Genomic DNA, 24,233 nt, shown 5'->3' with positions numbered 1-24,233 from the left:
ATAATATAAGCTTTCATACAACCTTTCATTATAGCTTTTTATCATTTATTTACAGTTATTTTTGATTTCGTGTTGTATTATTTTATTCCGATTTTTATCATTTTATCGTTTTCCATTATTTCATTTCTTTTTTTAAAATTAGATTTTGTTTTTAAATTTTTGTTCTTCATTATTTTATTTGGTTGTTTATTATTTTCTTTCGTTTTTCCATCATTGCATTTCTTTCCTTATTATTTAGATTTCGCATTTTATTATTTTATTGCGTTTCTATTAAATTATATCGTTTTTAATACTACATTTAGTTTTTAATTACGATCTTTGTCATTTTTTTTCGTTTTCTACTATTTTCTGTCGGTCTTTATTATTTCAGTTCGGTTTTTATTACTGTATTCAGTTTTTTATTATGTTCTTTTTCTTCCATTATTTTATTTCGTTTTTTAATATTTTATTTTTGTCCTATTATTTAATTCGTTTTTTAATATTTTATTTTTGTCCTATTATTTTATTTCGTTTTTTAACATTTTGTTTTTGACCTATTATGCCCTTTGAGACCGGTAGACATTTTTTTTTTTTTTTTACTTTTTAATTTTTTTATTAAAAGTTCCAGGTTAACCCTAGGATGCATGGCGGAGGTCTTTGAGGCCTTTCATCAATTTTATTACTCTCTTAAAAGTGTTTAAATATTATGAAATTGCACCAAACTTCATGTAATCTTCTAAAATATATCTAAGAACATTTTGTATGGTCATTTAAGGGGTATACATTGAAATAAACTGCTTAAAATTAATGTTTGTTAATTTTACACGTATAATGCACAGCGGGGGGCCTCTCAGGCCTGTCCTGCTTTATTCATTATACAGCTATACAATTTTATGTTTTACTGCTAATATGTGAATGTTGACACTTCTGACATTTGTATCCTAGTGTCATTGTTACAACATTTTAATTTTATAACCATTTTTGGATTTAACATTTGCAAAGTAAGCTGCTGTTCTCAGTGCTTTGAAATGCAAGTATTTCTATTATTCTAATTGTGTTTTTTTTTGTCTTACTAATAGAAATAATATCCACTGCTGTAGTCTCGTGGTAATGTGTTCGCTCCCAAACCCATCAGGCCGGGGTTCGATTCCCCGTTGAGACGAGTTGCCTGTGTGATTTTTTTCGGGCGTTTTCCCTCACTCCTATGGATGAACATCAGGTAACTTTATCGGGCGTATGGAACTCCACTCATTCTCGCTACTTCCTTTTCCTCTCCTCATCATCCTTTCCTTATCATTCTGGTTGCGGTGGCCCTTCGATACTCCTGACGCTCTCGGCCGGCCTCCATGGATATCTCAAAAGAACGGAATTTGTTGACCCAACAAAGGAACCCAATCCCCTCTCGACGGGAGGGGTGGCCTACACCTCAGATCGTTGGCCAGACGGGACGGGTGGCGTACACTTCAGACCGTTTCAGGGGGGAATCTGGTGGAGGCTGTTGTGGTGGAATGGTACAGGGACTTAGAGGGATGACGGGACTGGTCGTTAGGGTTTTAGGGCTTAGGTTGGTTCGGCGATGGTGCGGTCGTTGGGCTACAACTCATTCCAGGGGCGCACAATAGGCCTCAGTTCGCTGTGTATAGGGATGTTTCCCTACCGGCCTCATAGGCCTAGAGAGAGAAAAAAATAAAAATCATGAAAATGTTTATTCTTACTTCTATTTACACATTTATTTCTAAACTTAGAAAGTTTTATTCTTTTGTATAGAGTATGGCATCAACTAGTGTTTCCAAAGAAAGGCCTACTTCAAGTACTACAATAAACACAGATAATTCTAATTCTTCAACCGCAATTTCTGAATGGTTGGATGAATCTAGCTAAGCTTCAGAGATTGAACCTGAATACAGGTCTATATCAGATAGTTCAGAATACATAGTATATATGAAGCATCTGACATCAATCATACAGAAAATACTCCCTGCCTGCGAACATTCTGATCGGAAGTGACGGAACTCAGTGGAGTAAAACACTACCACCTTCTAACCGGGTGCTACTCATAATATTACAAAAATTTCTCCAGGTGTCGTAAGAGGAATATTCGTTAACACCGAAGCATGGACGGAGTTACTTCATCACAACTAATATGTAGACTATTGTATACTGTACAAATCTGGAAGGACGACGTTTAGCAGCCATAAGAAACAAACTTGGCGCGATGTTATAACCTTGAACTTATAAGAGCACATATGAAGCACAGAGTCAACATCCAAACTTGAACATGAATGTCCTTCAAGCATTTGCCCGGTGTGGAGTCAAACGGCCCCAGGAGGTGGATATGGATTTCATCCAAGAATAATGCCAAAAAGAATATGCTTTCTGTGCCTACGTGACTTAGAAAGAAAAATTGCTCAGTGTTGTTCAAACTGTTCTAAGAATATGTGCAATGAGCAAAGTGTTCTTGTTTGGGAAGACTGTTTTCAGTAAAAGGGCATTGGACTTCACTTTATGTAATAATCCGAGGCACGACAGCCCATGAAGGACCATGACCGACCAGCAGGCTGATGAACTCACGTCCATATGCCGAAGAAGAGGTGGACGATCATCCCACCAGAATGGCGGTATCGTGGGATTAGCACGATGATTCCCCCCAGCCGTTACAGCTGGCTTTCATAACTGGATTTCGCTACCTATCATAGCTCCCCAAGTGCATCACACTTCTGGGTGGGCATCGGTCCCATACAATGGCCGAAATTTGAAGAGAAAATTTCTTCCCTCATGAGGAATCGAATCAGTGCGCATTTCGTAACGCGTGTCATAGGCAGGATGCCTTAGACCACGACAACACTAGTGCAGGACCACTTTATATAGTGGAAATATAATTTCCGAACTTGTGCATATAGAGTAATTTTTATCATATTTAGCTACACAAAACATATACATAGTGTATAATTATTCTATTATAGCACTATATTGAATAACTAATTGAATAAAAATACCAGAACATTGAATTTGAACTTAAAATATAAGAATATCAATTGAATTTAAATTGGGGACCTTTGAGGCCCCCATTATGCATTGATGTAAGTCCAAGAGGCCATGCATCCTAGGGTTAACCTTGACCCTAGATTTTACAAAAATATGATTATACAAATTGAAATATAAATAGGTTATGTTGAAGAAAATTGATTACTAAGACCGTCAAAGACGGAGGTATTTGTTTGAATTTATGTTATGTCTCTTAGTAAAGGGTTCGCATGAAGAAGTAGCTTATTCCTGTATGTAGTCTGTAGATCATGAATATGAGCAACCAGGAAGGGTATATGAAGTTCACTGTAGAGTTTGACATTGTGCGTGAGGTAGTGTGCACCAGTGATTGTTCTGCAGACAGCTCTTGGAATTCCTTCCAGACTCTTCGGGTGGATGAGCTTGGCCCCATATCTCACAGCAGTAGTGGATGTATGATCGGATGACTGATGTGTACAGCAGGACCTTTGCTTTCCTTGAAGTCAGAGTGGATAGAGTGCCATGTATCTTTGAAATGCTTTGTCTCTTATGTTTTGAATGTGATGCTTGTAAGACAAACGTTAGTCTAGAAGTCATACACAACATTATCTTGAATGTATGTTCAAATTCCGAGATTTTTTACATTTTACGCAAGAAATATTTTTATTTTTGTTGTGTTTTTTGTGTTTTATACTATGTAACATCATTTTTGTATCCAGTACACATTTTTCAAGTAATATTATATAATAATTTATATAAATTGTGAATTACTAGTGTGTTGTAATTTTATCAGTAGCAGTAATAAATTAAAAAAAAAAAATTTTCGTAAAAAATTCAATTCACTTTCTCTGGAAAATAGTACGTGATGGGGAAATTTGGATTTTAAATTCAGATTTAGGATACACATATTAGTAATATTCACCTATTTTTATTTCGGAGCAAGACAAGAGGTAAAAGTTAAATGCCGGAATTGTTTTAGAAGAGGGGAAGAGATAGTTGAAATTGTTATTATTATTTTTTTAATTCTTCTTGGATTTTGATGCAGTATCGGACTTCATGGGTCCCTGACTGCACTATGATGTTGTTGTTTCTTGTGTTGTTAGTTCACAGAATCTCTTCTTCGCACAAATTCGAAGACGTCGATGTCCTTGAAAATGTTTGGAAATTTGTTTGTGCTTCCTTACACTGTATCACAAGACCACCAGTGAGATTATTCGGCGTACTGTGCAGTCTGAAGTCCTCTACATTATAGTCCCCAATTCTTTTAACGAAATAATTTGGGCTTCTTTGAAGTCGAATGTAAAACTTCCGTATAATTTTGATAAGAACTTCACGTATATATGGCATAGTGAGATGTTCTAGTAAACCAGTCAGACTTTTGAATCAGTCTAGAGCTTTGTGTTGTGCAACCTGTAGTGGTTTAAAAGCAATGCTGTTCATACTTCATATACTTCCATTGAAGATGCTGATTTGTTATTCTTGTGGATCTGGAGCATTTTGCCACTCTGACACCAGATGTCTCTGCTTCAAGGCATTGTCCTGCCATCTATTATAAGAACATTGAACGATGTGATGTGTGAGTCCGCCATCTTGTGGAAGAAAGAAAGCCCATGCGCGGCTATTTACTAGTCAATGTACATTGCCAATATAAGGGCAGATAATAATAGATATATAAAATATTATCACTAATAGCGTCTCCTGTAACGTTTTAATGCCTTGCACTTTTGATTAATGAAAAATAATCACGTTTCAGTCCTTCCACTTATCTAGTTTTCTTCCATTTCATCTTTATCGAAATTACTTTACATTATTAGCGTTGGCAGCATTGTATCTAAGTTTAGTGTACGTGGCAATTGTAGGGAAGACGAAGTTTATATTATTATTCGTTGTCAAATAGAATAGTGTTTTATTTTCATTGTGACATTTTATTTGTCGCTTGTGTTTTCCAATAATACGTGGATTGTTGTGATATCATAGAAATAATTAGTTAAACCGTTTTGTTTTAGTAGTTACTGTATTTTGTGTCTTCCTAACCTTCCAAGTAAGTATTTGGTCGATCTTAATATTAACGATTCTTGCTGTTTTCAGAGAAAATATTTCTTGGAATATAAGATTGAAGTGTACGAAATAATATTTAACAATTTCTTGCATTGTAACGTTAAAGGCAGTGGATTTTAATTAGGGACAGAGGAGAGGGTGCTAAAATGAGACACATGCTTCCAAGAACACGACACTGCTTAAATCAAGGCCGTTTACAGCCTATATTGTGAATCAATCTTCCTTAGGCCTATTTGATTGCCATGACAGGATATTGCTAATACACACAACAAAGACAAGAAGGTAATTTGCTAGGAGACGTCGTTGCATATAGACCACTTTTACACTAAACCGAACCTTAGTGTATACAACGTATACTAAAACACTAACCTAACCTAACGTAACCTGTTACGGAGTAAGGTAAAGGTAGGTTAGTTTAGGGTTTTACTATATCTTGTAAAAACAATTTTAGGTTCAGTGTAAAAGTGGTCTATATGCAACGACGTCTCGTAGCAAATTACCTCGCTGGTTGTATAATACTGTGAATATTACCCATAAATTGAGAAACAAAAGTTTCATTAGCCAAACCACTCCTCTGCGTGGCTGCGCCAATGGGTAAACGCAAAACTGTGTTTGAATAATTATTTCTGCGTTGATTTCTCGGGGGGTGGGGGGAGGGGGGAAACACCTAAGCTAGGGCTACACCAAAGAAGGCACATTTTTTATTTCATTACGTTATGTGAGATGTTTATATAGTGATTAAATTCGTGGTTTTAGTTTGCAGCCACAAATAGGCTACTTTGAACATAAAATTCGTTTCATACATAGGCCTGTTTCCCTATTTATATCCTATTATAATGCATTGTTTTAGCCCTCCTCCTCTTTTGTTATAGTTACTAATATAATATGCGAGGGGTCCAGGACGAATTACTAGGAAAGTGGTCATTTTTCGTATTGCATCCTGGACCTCTTGAGTGTTACATTCGTAAGAAATAGGAGGGGGAAAACTAGAACAGTGCATTAGAATGTATAAAGGTAGTTTGCTAGGATACGTCGTTGCATATAGACCACTTTTACACTAAACCTAACCTTAGTGTATACGACGTATACCAAAACATTAACCTAACCTAATGTAACCTGTCACAGATTAAGGAAAAGGTTAGGTTAGGTTAGTTTAGTTTAGGGTTTTAGTATATCTTGCGAAAACAAATTTTAGGTTTAGTGTAAAAGTGGTCTACATGCAGCGACGTCTCCTAGCAAATTACCAATATAAGTTACAGGTAAGTGTCAACTATTTTTATGGTGAAAATATTTGTGGCTGCAAATTAAAACCACGTGTTTGTGACTATATACATCACACAGAAGCCAACGAAGGAAAGAAAAATTGTAACTTATTAGGTGTAACTTTCAAATGTTAAAAAAAACGAATTCTATATAACACCATGGAAAACAACGTAGATGTAGCAAATGGCGCCTACCGATATTTTATAGCTGGCTAATTTAAGTTGCCAATATTCCCAGATAAAACATATATTTTATAACACATACTAAATAGAAAATAACATAAAATCACACTGTATTTCAATTTGCCGTCTCATTCTGCATTGCATTTGCAGCACTGCAGAATATAATTTCTTAAGTCTCTGTCTCTCTCTCTCTCTCTCTCTCTCTCTCTCTCTCTGCAGCCTGAGGTTTATTGTGCTTATCACTTCTATTCTGTGAATGATTGGGTAGCCGAATGGCTGTGCTCTTGCACAAGTACAGCATGCTGTATCATGAACAACCAGTCTATGTTATGGATTATGAAGATGATATGTGAATTACTAAGAATTGATTGTCCGCTGTTGCATTGCACAATTACCGTCAGTTTTGTGTTATTTAATTTCCAAGAGGAATATCCAATGAATCTAGAACATCGCACAATTCTTTGAAAAATTCTGATGAGTTACTGTGACTTGTTACAGTTTGTGGTAATGTTACTGACTGTGCTGATAATTTCTTTTTAACTTCATTCTCGATAGCAAGTTTGCTATTTGTTGCTAAGATGAGGAGTGTGGAAATAAAACTCATCATGCAATGGAGAATATCGTTATCTGAACAGAATTTACAGAATCCTGGAAAGTCCTGATACTTTATGAAGTTTGTGGGCATTCTATTTGTAAAATAAGAAACAGGTGATTGATTTGTACAGTTTTCTCTCTCTAAATCCTTGGGACTGTTCAAGGAATCAAGCTTATCGTCTGTTCTTGAATTGCTCTTCCATGAAAAATATATTCCATCCTACCCTTGCTGTAAATGAGGACGGCAAGTGAAGTACAAAATAAAATAAAATTCAATTATGTTAAATTTAAGTGAAAACAAAAATTTCAAGTAATATCAAAAGTCGCAAAAATAGCCAAAAATGTACTACCAAAATTGAAAAAATTAGTCTAAAAACGAAACAGTCCAAAAGTGACGAAATTGATCTTAAAAACTGTGAGTCTTACAACCTGAAATCAATCATTAGGATTTATGTACTTATCAACAAAGTCTGCAAATTCTTAGATTAAAAGTAACATGCTAGCAACGTCAGCCCGTGCTGATTATGGTATTGTTCTAACACTGCTCAGATTCCAACATGTGTAAATGAGCAACTGTTGTTTTCCGCGGTCATGAAATTTGTTGCAACTCTCTATAATTATGTCAAGTTTGTACTGAATTGCAAATAAAGAAAATGAGTAGTAAATGTTAAAGTAACCTAGAAGCGATTCATCTAAAAGTGGAAATGTATCTAATCTTCTCCACTTCCGTGATATTCTGAGGATAAACATTGGTATTTGTCAGTCAGTGAAGCTGTATTATTTTTCTAATCCAATATTTTGAGAACGAATTTTTACGGACTTGCTAACATAATTGAGCAAGCCGAAGTACTTGATAGAAATGACGTTGAAAGCTGCATTGCACTCATTCATTACAGTTTCTGTAAGATCATTGGAGTACGTGTTAACGGAAGTGACTTTTGAATAGTATTTGTAGGTTTCACTGTTTTCTTGCTTTCTGGTGTGCAGAATGGCAAAACCGAATCCTATCCCCGACCTCAAGCAGCGAGTGAAGACCCTGGAGGGACAAGTTAGACTGCTGCTTCCTCTAATAGAGGAGGTGAGGGTCCTCAAGCAGAGGTTGGACTCGCAGTCCCTGCATGGCCTGGAGGCAAGGAAGGAAGAGGAAAAAGTAGGGAGCAGCAACAACATTGAGGAGCTGAAGGAGGAATTGAAGCTGAGAGAGAGGGAATTAAGAGAAACACAGGCTGAACTGGAAAAGGTGAAAGAAGAATCGGAAAGGGTAAGAGTTCCGCTGTTGCCATATTTACAGTTACTACTGAACAACTTATATTAGATCACAGTTAATGTTTTATTCCACAGTACTATTTGCTACTGCCAGACATTCAGAAAATGGGTGATGAGGAAAATTGAAAAATATTTAAGACAAATTTGTAGCCATGTATATAATGCGAAAGATAGAATTAGAAATGTTGTGTTGTTTAGTGCAATACATTCAGTAGTTGGTTGTGAGTTATACTGTTTCTCATTGTACTGCCACATTACTGACTGGGCTACGTCTGAACCTGATTCCTTTGTGGTTACAGGAGAAAGCAGAACTGAGGCAGAAATATGAAGGAGAGCACCAGTTGCGGCTCCAGCAGGAAAAAGTAAGTGATGAGCTGTTACCATGGTTACAGATACAGTAATTGGGCAGATGAGGGTACATTAAAGGTTGGAGTAGTTAGCACGAAAAACTTTAAAATAGGCAGACATGCAGACGCGAAGTTGTGTTCAAATAGGCACTTAATTGAATGATAAATATGGGTACTCCATTATATATCACAATGTAGTGACAGTAATATTACTGGCAATATCTGAAAGATGAAGATGGCGATAGCTAAGTGACAGAAGGCCGAGGACAGTGAGAAGGTTTGAGTGGGTTAGGTGAGGGGCTAGCTAAAGTGTGATTTATATGGCGCTGCTTGTATTTGCTTTGAACAAGCTTCCTTATTCGCCGGCCAATTTGCTGGCTATATTTTCTAATGAAGCTGCTTATTTATTTCACTAGCGTCTTATTTTGAATTCCCATTGACTAAAACACACTCAATGACAAGTTGAATGTGTGCAACATTAATGCTCAGTGAAAGCGATAAGCCGGTTGATTTTACTAGCAGCTTCCAACGAAATGGGATGTCAGGACTTCACGGAATGAATCTCTGAACAACTGGCGAATACATCTGCCTTCAGTGCAGCCATTTGCAGTGGTATGGCCTTTGTCTAAGAAGCAAGTGTGGCATGATGTGTTGTCCTTGTCCTGTGCAATTGGGTCTTTCTATACTGGTTCCTTAAAAAGCAAAGTTTATGTCCCCCAAGTTTAACATGAAAAGAAATAGTTGACAATTCCTGCTAGAGAAAAGTATGTGAGAACTGTTATTAAGATATTCCACTGTTATAAACAGTTAAGAAATAAAAGAGGAGATAGGACCGTGTAAATGTTTATGAGCCAGCGTATTTTCCAGCCAGATATTCATTCTGGTAAAGCATCAACGTGCGACAGAAGAAGCTAGGAAGTTACATTAAAAGCAACAACATATAAATCATACTTAAGTAACAGGAGTCCAAGGACAGTGACTAGTTTAGAGTTGATTTTATGAGGAGAAATGTAATCATGAAAATGTGGATTACATATCAGGGCGGGCAGGTCTAGACCAGTGGTTCTCAAAGTATGGGTCGCGACGCCTTGGGTTGTCATGTAAAGAGCAGAGGGATGGATCATAAAATAAAACAACAATGGCTTATTAACATACATTTATGTCGTATTTGACGAAAACTTAGTGAAAGTGTTTGAAAGATATGTCAATAAGGAAGTCACGTCTAAGAAGCAAAATAAGTACATTGGAAAGTAGGTTAGCATATTCTGGTTTCTCATCTCGCAGGTACGATACTTTACAAAGTGGCTGCTATCGACTGATTTTCAGTAATTTTTTTTTTTTTTTTTTTTTTTTTTTTTTTTTTTTAAAGAGAGGTACATATACGGTAGTGAGGGAAGAGGAGGTTGCAATGAAAAGGCTCCCCAAAAAGTGGGCAGCATCTTCACAACGTTTGATGCACACTGGTCTAGATGACCAACAGCGGATCTGTTTTATGGCTTATGAAAGACTGAATTATGTTCTGGTAGTTAGGTGATCCACGGTCCATTTATTTTTGGGCTTACCATGAAAATATAAATTACGGTTTGTTCTGAGGCCCATTTCTTAAAACTTCATCATGAAAATGAAGATCAACTTCCTGCAGATGTTCAGTTTATTTGAGGACTCATCATATTTATTGAACTCTTTAGGGAAAATAATAGACTGATGAGAAGTTTCATCTGAAAGCCTTTATCCAAACATTGGTAGCTGCTGTGTCATTTCCTGATGCTGTATACCGGCCATCAGCTTGATTCCTTCATGAAACCTGTTGCTTCAAGTCAGACTGTCACCTAACCAGCTGAGCTTTGTCTAATCCAGAATTGTTTATATTACAGAGTTACCAGGATCAGCTGGGGAAGCTGAGACAAGAACTGGAGGCTGGGTGGGAGATGAGGCGCCAGCTGGAAGAAGTAAGTGTGAGCTGTTACCGTGGTTACAGTTTGTACGTATGTATTTATTTACACTGCAAGTGGTCAGCACCCAGTGGCAGTGGTATACACAATATAAACAATACACAATAAAATTACAATTTACAATACAATTATACAATACACAACACAATTATAGGGCAGAGTTGCCTTATTTGTACCATTTTACACATTTTATTTTTTCTAATTTTAACTGACAAATGTTGAATCATTTCAATAGCGACATCTTAATTCCTGGTATGTTGGGAGGATTTTCCTAAAAAGAAAAGTTTACTTCAAGTTAACATAAAGTCATGACGTTCAGTTTTCTAAATGTCTGCAATGAGTACAAATTAGGCAACTGGTTTCCTAAATTGTACCACATACACCAGGGCATCAAAGTTCTTGCTGAGGATGGTGTGTCCATCAAGCAATAGCAATACTGGCCTTTCTTTGGTAGGATGGACGGAGGAAATGAATTGTTGCATCATTTGACGAACAATTGATAGTTGATGTAGCCAGTTTCTGAAACTGTAATAAAAATGACATGTGGAGCACCAACAGACAGATCATATTCATGGGAGGAAAATATTGACCAGATGCACCGGCACTTCGTTGTATTCACTCCTTTTTCTCCGCTCGATATCACACCCACTTCTTTCTTGCCTTTCCTCGCTACGATTTTCTGTGTCTTCTTCTGCACTGTGGAGAAGCCACTTTCGTCCACATTGAAAATTCTCGTGGATTCCAATTTGTATCTTTCACTGTTTTCCAGCAGTTCGAAGAATTCATAGACACGTTCCTTGTTGTACTCTTTCGCTCGAGCCATAGATGTTGCCTCTGTCTGCCTACACATTTTGGGATGCCTCTTCAGATAGGCTGTGCATAATACCATTTCTTCAATGCTTGGTCCTTTTCACGATTGAAATTAAGTGGCAGTCCATTTCTCTGAGCTACATCGAAAGCAAGTTTCCTAACATCTGCTCGAGTTAATCCAAATATCATTTATTCAAACTTTAGAATGTGATTTTCAAGTTCATTTTCAATTTCTTCCGAAAATACTGCGGTTCTTCCAAACGATTTAACATCTCCAATAGCATTTACGTTTTTGTTTTTCGCATGTTTTAGTATTGTAGGCTTAGGCACATTGTACATTCGGGCACATTCATTTATTGCATGATCGCCATTCATATATGCAGCAACAGCAAGATTTTTGCCATTCTGGAATTAATGTAAAATGCAATTATAATTTGTTACAAAGGAAGAAACTTAAAAACGCCAGAACATGAAATGTGGAAATTATTCGATTAAATTCTAAATGCATAATTTATTGTGTTTATGCTATTTTGTCACAGTAATTTTTATTATTTGTAATGAACGTCTGACATGACTATTTTAAATTCAGAATTGAATGTGTTTTATTTCCTAAAATAAAAATTATAGTATTATATTCATATTAGAATGATTAGAAGGTAATAAATTATAATTGCTGATTTAATTTAGGTATATTTTTCTTCATTCGTCACTATAATTTCATACATTTATAATGAAAGTTCCCTATGTTGTACCGGTACATTATACGCAACCTCGCCATGTTTTCTTTGTTAAATTCTTGCTGCTTAACGGTTCCTAACAGAAGTCTGTAACTTAATGACAGTTACAATATATAAATGTAGTTTTAAATAATATACAGCATTGTGGACTTCCACTTAGCTTTCGGAAGTAATTGTTGTAGCCAGGTAGCGCAGAAACTAGATTGAAACTACCTAAACCAAGTTTTCTCACTTCACAACCCACAGCCTTCGTCTCTCATAAAATGGCATATTTGTAGATGTAGTTCACAATGTGTGACGTAGATGACAACACTTATCAAGGAACTAATTTTCAAGACGATGGTACAATTTAGGCAACGGTACAAATTACGCAACTCTCCCCTACAATACTTAATACAGTTATAAGTTATACGCAACACAATAAGAATGCTACTATAGTACGTTGGCTTCTCTAACCGCGCCGTTATGTCTACCCATGCTTTCTGACCTAGATGTGCTCTATACAGTGACGTTATTCCACTTTTCCTACGTCTGTTCTCCAAACGTTCCCATTTAAGTTATTTTATCGTATTTTTTCCATCTTCTCTTTTACCTTTAACCTTTTACGAGGGAGTTTACGAGCTCCATTCAGTCTTTGCACATTTTAATAATGATAAAAGGAATATTAGTTATAATATTATTAGTATTATAAAATCATCGTCATCATCATCATAGTCATGTTTCTATTCCAGTTATCGGCACCTGAGGTTCTTCTCAACCAGATTTGTTTTTAATTGCAGAGTAAGGAGGAAGCACTGCGGGCTCTGCGAGAAGAACTGCAAGCGAAGGGGGAGGAACTGAAGAAAATGGCGGACGAGTTGCAAGCGGAGCGCCAGAAGACAGCAGTAAGTGTGAGCTGTTGCCATGGTTACAGTTATGAGCAATGATTGATACAAACTGTTACAACAGAGATTGCGACCAGCTGCAGTTGGAGAGCAAACTTAATTTGAGTTTTCAGATTAGAACTGCTGCCACCATTATTAGTACTGCTACTAATAGGGTACTACTGACATTACTGTAGTTATGGCTACTGTCACTACTACTGCCATTACTGTAGTTATGACTACTGTCACTACTACTGACATTACTGTAGTTATGACTACTGTCACTACTACTGACATTACTGTAGTTATGGCTACTGTCACTACTACTGACATTACTGTAGTTATGGCTACTGTCACTACTACTGACATTACTGTAGTTATGGCTACTGTCACTACTACTGACATTACTGTAGTTATGGCTACTGTCACTACTACTGACATTACTGTAGTTATGACTACTGTCACTACTACTGACATTACTGTAGTTGTGGCTACTGTCACTACTACTGACATTACTGTAGTTATGACTACTGTCACTACTACTGACATTACTGTAGTCATGGCTGCTGTCACTACTACTGACATTACTGTAGTCGTGGCTACTGTCACTACTACTGACATTACTGTAGTCGTGGCTACTGTCACTACTACTGACATTACTGTAGTCATGGCTACTGTCACCACTACTGACATTACTGTAGTTATGACTACTGTCACTACTACTGACATTACTGTAGTTATGGCTGCTGTCACTACTACTGACATTACTGTAGTTATGACTACTGTCACTACTACTGACATTACTGTAGTTATGGCTGCTGTCACTACTACTGACATTACTGTAGTTATGACTACTGTCACTACTACTGACATTACTGTAGTTATGGCTACTGTCACTACTACTGACATTACTGTAGTTATGACTACTGTCACTACTACTGACATTACTGTAGTTATGGCTACTGTCACTACTACTGACATTACTGTAGTTATGGCTACTGTCACTACTACTGACATTACTGTAGTTATGGCTACTGTCACTACTACTGACATTACTGTAGTTATGGCTACTGTCACTACTACTGACATTACTGTAGTTATGGCTACTGTCACTACTACTGACATTACTGTAGTCGTGGCTACTGTCACTACTACTGACATTACTGTAGTCGTGGCTACTGTCACTACTACTGACATTACTGTAGTCGTGGCTACTGTCACTACTACTGACATTACTGTAGTTATGGCTGCTGTCACTACTACTGACATTACTGTAGTCGTGGCTACTGTCAATACTACTGACATTACTGTAGTCGTGGCTACTGTCAATACTACTGACATTACTGTAGTCGTGGCTACTGTCACTACTACTGACATTACTGTAGTCATGGCTACTGTCACTACTACTGACATTACTGTAGTCATGGCTACTGTCACTACTACTGACATTACTGTAGTTATGGCTACTGTCACTACTACTGACATTACTGTAGTCATGGCTACTGTCACTACTACTGACATTACTGTAGTCATGGCTACTGTCACTACTACTGACATTACTGTAGTTGTGGCTACTGTCACTACTACTGACATTACTGTAGTTATGTCTGCTGTCACTACTACTGACATTACTGTAGTCGTGGCTGCTGTCACTACTACTGACATTACTGTAGTCGTGGCTACTGTCACTACTACTGACATTACTGCAGTCGTGGCTACTGACATTACTGTAGACGTGGCTACTGTCACTACTACTGACATTACTGTAGTTGTGGCTGCTGTCACTACTACTGACATTACTGTAGTTATGACTACTGTCACTACTACTGCCATTACTGTAGTTATGACTACTGTCACTACTACTGACATTACTGTAGTTATGACTACTGTCACAACTACTGACATTACTGTAGTTATGACTACTGTCACTACTACTGACATTACTGTAGTTATGGCTGCTGTCACTACTACTGACATTACTGTAGTTATGGCTGCTGTCACTACTACTGACATTACTGTAGTTATGACTACTGTCACTACTACTGACATTACTGTAGTTATGGCTACTGTCACTACTACTGACATTACTGTAGTTATGGCTACTGTCACTACTACTGACATTACTGTAGTTACGGCTACTGTCACTACTACTGACATTACTGTAGTTATGGCTACTGTCACTACTACTGACATTACTGTAGTTATGACTACTGTCACTACTACTGACATTACTGTAGTTGTGGCTACTGTCACTACTACTGATATTACTGTAGTTATGACTACTGTCACTACTACTGACATTACTGTAGTTATGGCTGCTGTCACTACTACTGACATTACTGTAGTCGTGGCTACTGTCACTACTACTGACATTACTGTAGTCGTGGCTACTGTCACTACTACTGACATTACTGTAGTTATGGCTGCTGTCACTACTACTGACATTACTGTAGTTATGAATACTGTCACTACTACTGACATTACTGTAGTTATGGCTACTGTCACTACTACTGACATTATTGTAGTTATGGCTAATGTCACTACTACTGACATTACTGTAGTTATGGCTGCTGTCACTACTACTGACATTACTGTAGTTATGGCTGCTGTCACTACTACTGACATTACTGTAGTTGTGGTTACTGTCACTACTACTGACATTACTGTAGTTATGGCTACTGTCACTACTACTGACATTACTGTAGTTATGGCTACTGTCACTACTACTGACATTACTGTAGTTATGGCTACTGTCACTACTACTGACATTACTGTAGTTATGGCTGTCACTACTACTGACGTTACTGTAGTTATGACTACTGTCACTACTACTGACATTACTGTAGTCGTGGCTACTGTCACTACTACTGACATTACTGTAGTTATGACTACTGTCACTACTACTGACATTACTGTAGTTATGGCTGCTGTCACTACTACTGACATTACTGTAGTGGCTACTGTCAATACTCCTGACATTACTGTAGTTATGGCTACTGTCACTACTACTGACATTACTGTAGTCATGGCTACTGTCACTACTACTGACATTACTGCAGTTATGGCTACTGTCACTACTACTGACATTACTGTAGTTATGACTACTGTCACTACTACTGACATTACTGTAGTTGTGGCTACTGTCACTACTACTGACATTACTGTAGTTATGACTACTGTCACTACTACTGACATTACTGTAGTTATGGCTGCTGTCACTACTACTGACATTACTGTAGTTGTGGTTACTGTCACTACTACTGACATTACTGTAGTCGTGGCTACTGTCACTACTACTGACATTACTGTACTTATGACTACTGTCACTACTACTGACATTACTGTAGTTATGGCTGCTGTCACTACTACTGACATTACTGTAGTGGCTACTGTCAATACTCCTGACATTACTGTAGTTATGGCTACTGTCACTACTACTGACATTACTGTAGTCATGGCTACTGTCACTACTACTGACATTACTGCAGTTATGGCTACTGTCACTACTACTGACATTACTGTAGTTATGGCTACTGTCACTACTACTGACATTACTGTAGTTATGGCTACTGTCACTACTACTGACATTACTGTAGTTATGACTACTGTCACTACTACTGACATTACTGTAGTTGTGGCTACTGTCACTACTACTGACATTACTGTAGTTATGACTACTGTCACTACTACTGACATTACTGTAGTTATGGCTGCTGTCACTACTACTGACATTACTGTAGTCGTGGCTACTGTCAATACTACTGACATTACTGTAGTTATGGCTACTGTCACTACTACTGACATTACTGTAATCATGGCTACTGTCACTACTACTGACATTACTGCAGTTATGGCTACTGTCACTACTACTGACATTACTGTAGTTATGGCTGCTGTCACTACTACTGACATTATTGTAGTTATGGCTACTGTCACTACTGACATTACTGTAGTTATGGCTGCTGTCACTACTACTGACATTACTGTAGTTATGGCTGCTATCACTACTACTGACATTACTGTAGTTGTGGCTACTGTCACTACTACTGACATTACTGTAGTTATGGCTACTGTCACTACTACTGACATTATTGTAGTTATGGCTACTGTCACTACTACTGACATTACTGTAGTTATGGCTACTGTCACTACTACTGACATTACTGTAGTTATGGCTACTGTCACTACTACTGACATTATTGTAGTTATGACTACTGTCACTACTACTGACATTACTGCAGTCGTGGCTACTGTCACTACTACTGACATTACTGTAGTTATGACTACTGTCACTACTACTGACATTACTGTAGTTATGGTTGCTGTCACTACTACTGACATTACTGTAGTGGCTACTGTCAATACTACTGACATTACTGTAGTTATGGCTACTGTCACTACTACTGACATTACTGTAGTCATGGCTACTGTCACTACTACTGACATTACTGCAGTTATGGCTACTGTCACTACTACTGACATTACTGTAGTTATGGCTACTGTCACTACTACTGACATTACTGTAGTCATGGCTACTGTCACTACTACTGACATTACTGCAGTTATGGCTACTGTCACTACTACTGACATTACTGTAGTTATGGCTACTGTCACTACTACTGACATTACAGTAGTCATGGCTACTGTCACTACTACTGACATTACTGTAGTCATGGCTACTGTCACTACTACTGACATTACTGTAGTTATGGCTACTGTCACTACTACTGACATTACTGTAGTTATGGCTACTGTCACTACTACTGACATTACTGTAGTTATGGCTACTGTCACTACTACTGACATTACTGTAGTTATGGCTACTGTCACTACTACTGACATTACTGTAGTCGTGGCTACTGTCACTACTACTGACATTACTGTAGTCGTGGCTACTGTCACTACTACTGACATTACTGTAGTCGTGGCTACTGTCACTACTACTGACATTACTGTAGTTATGGCTGCTGTCACTACTACTGACATTACTGTAGTCGTGGCTACTGTCAATACTACTGACATTACTGTAGTCGTGGCTACTGTCAATACTACTGACATTACTGTAGTCGTGGCTACTGTCACTACTACTGACATTACTGTAGTCATGGCTACTGTCACTACTACTGACATTACTGTAGTCATGGCTACTGTCACTACTACTGACATTACTGTAGTTATGGCTACTGTCACTACTACTGACATTACTGTAGTCATGGCTACTGTCACTACTACTGACATTACTGTAGTCATGGCTACTGTCACTACTACTGACATTACTGTAGTTGTGGCTACTGTCACTACTACTGACATTACTGTAGTTATGTCTGCTGTCACTACTACTGACATTACTGTAGTCGTGGCTGCTGTCACTACTACTGACATTACTGTAGTCGTGGCTACTGTCACTACTACTGACATTACTGCAGTCGTGGCTACTGTCACTACTACTGACATTACTGTAGTCGTGGCTACTGTCACTACTACTGACATTACTGTAGTTATGACTACTGTCACTACTACTGACATTACTGTAGTTATGACTACTGTCACTACTACTGACATTACTGTAGTTATGTCTGCTGTCACTACTACTGACATTACTGTAGTTATGGCTGCTGTCACTACTACTGACATTACTGTAGTTATGACTACTGTCACTACTACTGACATTACTGTAGTTATGGCTACTGGTACTACTACTGACATTACTGTAGTTATGGCTACTGTCACTACTACTGACATTACTGTAGTTACGGCTACTGTCACTACTACTGACATTACTGTAGTTATGGCTACTGTCACTACTACTGACATTACTGTAGTTATGACTACTGTCACTACTACTGACATTACTGTAGTTGTGGCTACTGTCACCACTACTTACATTACTGTAGTTATGACTACTGTCACTACTACTGACATTACTGTAGTTATGGCTGCTGTCACTACTACTGACATTACTGTAGTCGTGGCTACTGTCACTACTACTGACATTACTGTAGTCGTGGCTACTGTCACTACTACTGACATTACTGTAGTTATGACTACTGTCACTACTACTGACATTACTGTAGTTATGGCTGCTGTCACTACTACTGACATTACTGTAGTTATGACTACTGTCACTACTACTGACATTACTGTAGTTATGGCTACTGTCACTACTACTGACATTATTGTAGTTATAGCTAATGTCACTACTACTGACATTACTGTAGTTATGGCTGCTGTCACTACTACTGACATTACTGTAGTTATGGCTGCTGTCACTACTACTGACATTACTGTAGTTGTGGTTACTGTCACTACTACTGACATTACTGTAGTTATGGCTACTGTCACTACTACTGACATTACTGTAGTTATGGCTACTGTCACTACTACTGACATTACTGTAGTTATGGCTACTGTCACTACTACTGACATTACTGTAGTTATGGCTACTGTCACTACTACTGACATTACTGTAGATATGACTACTGTCACTACTACTGACATTACTGTAGTCGTGGCTACTGTCACTACTACTGACATTACTGTAGTTATGACTACTGTCACTACTACTGACATTACTGTAGTTATGGCTGCTGTCACTACTACTGACATTACTGTAGTGGCTACTGTCAATACTCCTGACATTACTGTAGTTATGGCTACTGTCACTACTACTGACATTACTGTAGTCATGGCTACTGTCACTACTACTGACATTACTGCAGTTATGGCTACTGTCACTACTACTGACATTACTGTAGTTATGGCTACTGTCACTACTACTGACATTACTGTTGTTATGGCTACTGTCACTACTACTGACATTACTGTAGTTATGACTACTGTCACTACTACTGACATTACTGTAGTTGTGGCTACTGTCACTACTACTGACATTACTGTAGTTATGACTACTGTCACTACTACTGACATTACTGTAGTTATGGCTGCTGTCACTACTACTGACATTACTGTAGTCGTGGCTACTGTCAATACTACTGACATTACTGTAGTTATGGCTACTGTCACTACTACTGACATTACTGTAATCATGGCTACTGTCACTACTACTGACATTACTGCAGTTATGGCTACTGTCACTACTACTGACATTACTGTAGTTATGGCTGCTGTCACTACTACTGACATTATTGTAGTTATGGCTACTGTCACTACTGACATTACTGTAGTTATGGCTGCTGTCACTACTACTGACATTACTGTAGTTATGGCTGCTATCACTACTACTGACATTAGTGTAGTTGTGGCTACTGTCACTACTACTGACATTACTGTAGTTATGGCTACTGTCACTACTACTGACATTACTGTAGTTATGGCTACTGTCACTACTACTGACATTACTGTAGTTATGGCTACTGTCACTACTACTGACATTACTGTAGTTATGGCTACTGTCACTACTACTGACATTACTGTAGTTATGACTACTGTCACTACTACTGACATTACTGCAGTCGTGGCTACTGTCACTACTACTGACATTACTGTAGTTATGACTACTGTCACTACTACTGACATTACTGTAGTTATGGTTGCTGTCACTACTACTGACATTACTGTAGTGGCTACTGTCAATACTACTGACATTACTGTAGTTATGGCTACTGTCACTACTACTGACATTACTGTAGTCATGGCTACTGTCACTACTACTGACATTACTGCAGTTATGGCTACTGTCACTACTACTGACATTACTGTAGTTATGGCTACTGTCACTACTACTGACATTACTGTAGTCATGGCTACTGTCACTACTACTGACATTACTGCAGTTATGGCTACTGTCACTACTACTGACATTACTGTAGTTATGGCTACTGTCACTACTACTGACATTACAGTAGTCATGGCTACTGTCACTACTACTGACATTACTGTAGTCATGGCTACTGTCACTACTACTGACATTACTGTAGTTATGGCTACTGTCACTACTACTGACATTACTGTAGTTATGGCTACTGTCACTACTACTGACATTACTGTAGTTATGGCTACTGTCACTACTACTGACATTACTGTAGTTATGGCTACTGTCACTACTACTGACATTAATGTAGTTATGGCTACTGTCACTACTACTGACATTACTGTAGTTGTGGCTACTGTCACTACTACTGACATTACTCTAGTTATGACTACTGTCACTACTACTGACATTACTGTAGTTATGGCTGCTGTCACTACTACTGACATTACTGTAGTCGTGGCTACTGTCAATACTACAGACATTACTGTAGTTATGGCTACTGTCACTACTACTGACATTACTGTAATCATGGCTACTGTCACTACTACTGACATTACTGTAGTTATGGCTACTGTCACTACTACTGACATTACTGTAGTCATGGCTACTGTCAGTACTACTGACATTACTGTAGGTATGGCTACTGTCACTACTACTGACATTACAGTAGTTATGGCTAGTGTCACTACTACTGACATTACTGTAGTTATGACTACTGTCACTACTACTGACATTACTGTAGTTGTGGCTACTGTCACTACTACTGACATTACTGTAGTTATGACTACTGTCACTACTACTGACATTACTGTAGTTATGGCTGCTGTCACTACTACTGACATTACTGTAGTCGTGGCTACTGTCACTACTACTGACATTACTGTAGTCGTGGCTACTGTCACTACTACTGACATTACTGTAGTTATGACTACTGTCACTACTACTGACATTACTGTAGTTATGGCTGCTGTCACTACTACTGACATTACTGTAGTTATGACTACTGTCACTACTACTGACATTACTGTAGTTATGGCTACTGTCACTACTACTGACATTACTGTAGTTATGGCTACTGTCACTACTACTGACATTACTGTAGTTATGACTACTGTCACTACTACTGACATTACTGTAGTCGTGGCTACTGTCACTACTACTGACATTACTGTAGTTATGACTACTGTCACTACTACTGACATTACTGTAGTTATGGCTGCTGTCACTACTACTGACATTACTGTAGTGGCTACTGTCAATACTACTGACATTACTGTAGTTATGGCTACTGTGATTACTACTGACATTACTGTAGTCATGGCTACTGTCACTACTACTGACATTACTGCAGTTATGGCTACTGTCACTACTACTGACATTACTGTAGTTATGGCTACTGTCACTACTACTGACATTACTGTAGTCATGGCTACTGTCACTACTACTGACATTACTGCAGTTATGGCTACTGTCACTACTACTGACATTACTGTAGTTATGGCTACTGTCACTACTACTGACGTTACTGTAGTCATGGCTGCTGTCACTACTACTGACATTACTGTAGTTATGGCTGCTGTCGCTACTACTGACATTACTGTAGTTATGGCTACTGTCACTACTACTGACATTACTGTAGTTATGGCTACTGTCACTACTACTGACATTACTGTAGTTATGGCTACTGTCACTACTACTGACATTACTGTAGTTATGGCTAGTGTCACTACTACTGACATTACTGTAGTCATGGCTACTGTCACTACTACTGACATTACTGTAGTTATGGCTAGTGTCACTACTACTGACATTACTGTAGTCATGGCTACTGTCACTACTACTGACATTACTGTAGTTATGGCTAGTGTCACTACTACTGACATTACTGTAGTCATGGCTACTGTCACTACTACTGACATTACTGTAGTTATGGCTACTGTCACTACTACTGCCATCAGCTTCACTCAGCCTAGTGAACTGTCACCTAGCTGACTGAGCTTCCTCTGACCAGATTGTTTTGTCTGCTGCAGGAGCTCAGAGCTGCGGCTGAGGTCGGGCCCAACCTGGAGCAGAAGGACAGCCAAGGCAGGACTGAGCTACACCGGGCAGCGGAGCGGGGGGACACACACAGGGTGCAGCTGCTCCTGGATGCAGGCAGCCTGGTGAACGCCGAGGATCGTAATGGCCGCACGCCCTTGTGGCTGGCTGCATGGCAAGGCCGCCAGGATGCGTGCAGGGCGCTGCTGGCTGCCGGGGCGCGGCCGGATGTGAAGTCACGACCATCTGGCTGGACTGCTCTGCATACGGCTGCAGCCTGTGGGCACCCTGCAGTGTGTGAGCTGCTGCTGGCAGCTGGGGCGCGGCCCAACGAGCCTGATGATGCAGACCAGTGGACTGCACTGCACTGTGCAGCATGTCGTGGCCGCGCCCCAGTGGTGCAGCTGCTGTTGCAGCATGGCGCTGAGCGGGGGGCGAGGAATAAGTGGGGACAGACGGCCCTGGACCTGGCGTGTGAGAACCGGCGCACAGCAGTGGCGACCATGCTGCAGGGCTGAGCAGGCGCAGTGCTGCCAACACGACAGCAATACCATTAAACCACAGTAACCAGCGGGAATGTGTTGTGTTGGCATCACTGCTCTGCGTGTAATGCTGTTACTTCATTGCTCTAGGCTGTCGTTACTCTCGTGTTGTGTGGCTTTGTTGTGGTTGGAGCTTGACACGCCACTGATACCTTGTGAATATTATTATTATTATTATTATTATTATTATTATTATTATTATTATTATTATTATTATTATTACCATCTTGAAGGTTCGATTGTCTGTATAATTATTATTCAAATTGCTGTACACAATATCCAAATAAAAATATGTTACAATTTGTTTATGTTGGTATCATTATCCATCTAAACATACAGGATTGTTGTTATTGTGTGATTGTGATACGCCACTGTTCCATCAGCATCTCATCTGGACTATTTCAAGCACAGTAAGTATGTCGCCTCGCCCTGTCCGATAAGCTTGATACGCCACTGGCTTCCGTTACCGCTCCTGTTCCTCACACGCACATCAGTACTGCGGCTAATTTTTATGCTTAATAATTTATTCGCAGTATGAGAAGAAAACATTTCCGTTGGCATCACTGTCTCTACACGAACTCGACATCCACGCCTAGAAACTTGTAATAGTTACGTCCATAAAGTACGCCACTGATAACTTCAAAGACTCGAACACGGTTTACCGCCCTGTACTTTGTGACCGCCATATTGTAAAGGGGTAAGTACGCCACTGATAACTTCAAAGACTCGAACACGGTTTACCGCCCTGTACTTTGTGACCGCCATATTGTAAAGGGGTAAGTACGCCACTGATAACTTCAAAGACTCGAACACGGTTTACCGCCCTGTA

The 24,233-nt window shown here is 38.8% G+C and overlaps 1 protein-coding gene across 1 annotated transcript in view; it reads left to right on the top strand.

Annotated features, from left to right (window-relative positions):
* LOC138713572 (ankyrin repeat domain-containing protein 23-like) overlaps positions 1 to 23,710 on the top strand; it is a 163,418-nt gene extending 139,708 nt beyond the window's left edge. The window contains exon 11 of the mRNA XM_069845759.1: positions 22,856 to 23,710. Coding sequence (XP_069701860.1) covers positions 22,856 to 23,380 — 525 coding nt within the window. The 3' untranslated portion in view covers positions 23,381 to 23,710. The remainder of the gene's footprint in view (positions 1 to 22,855) is intronic.
* The last annotated feature ends 523 nt before the right edge of the window (positions 23,711 to 24,233 follow it).

This window comes from Periplaneta americana, chromosome 2 (genome assembly GCF_040183065.1).
Source record: "Periplaneta americana isolate PAMFEO1 chromosome 2, P.americana_PAMFEO1_priV1, whole genome shotgun sequence".
Taxonomy (NCBI): Eukaryota; Metazoa; Arthropoda; class Insecta; order Blattodea; family Blattidae; genus Periplaneta; species Periplaneta americana.
The sequence above is the reverse complement of the archived record's forward strand: the minus strand, read 5'-3'. Positions and strand labels throughout refer to the sequence as shown.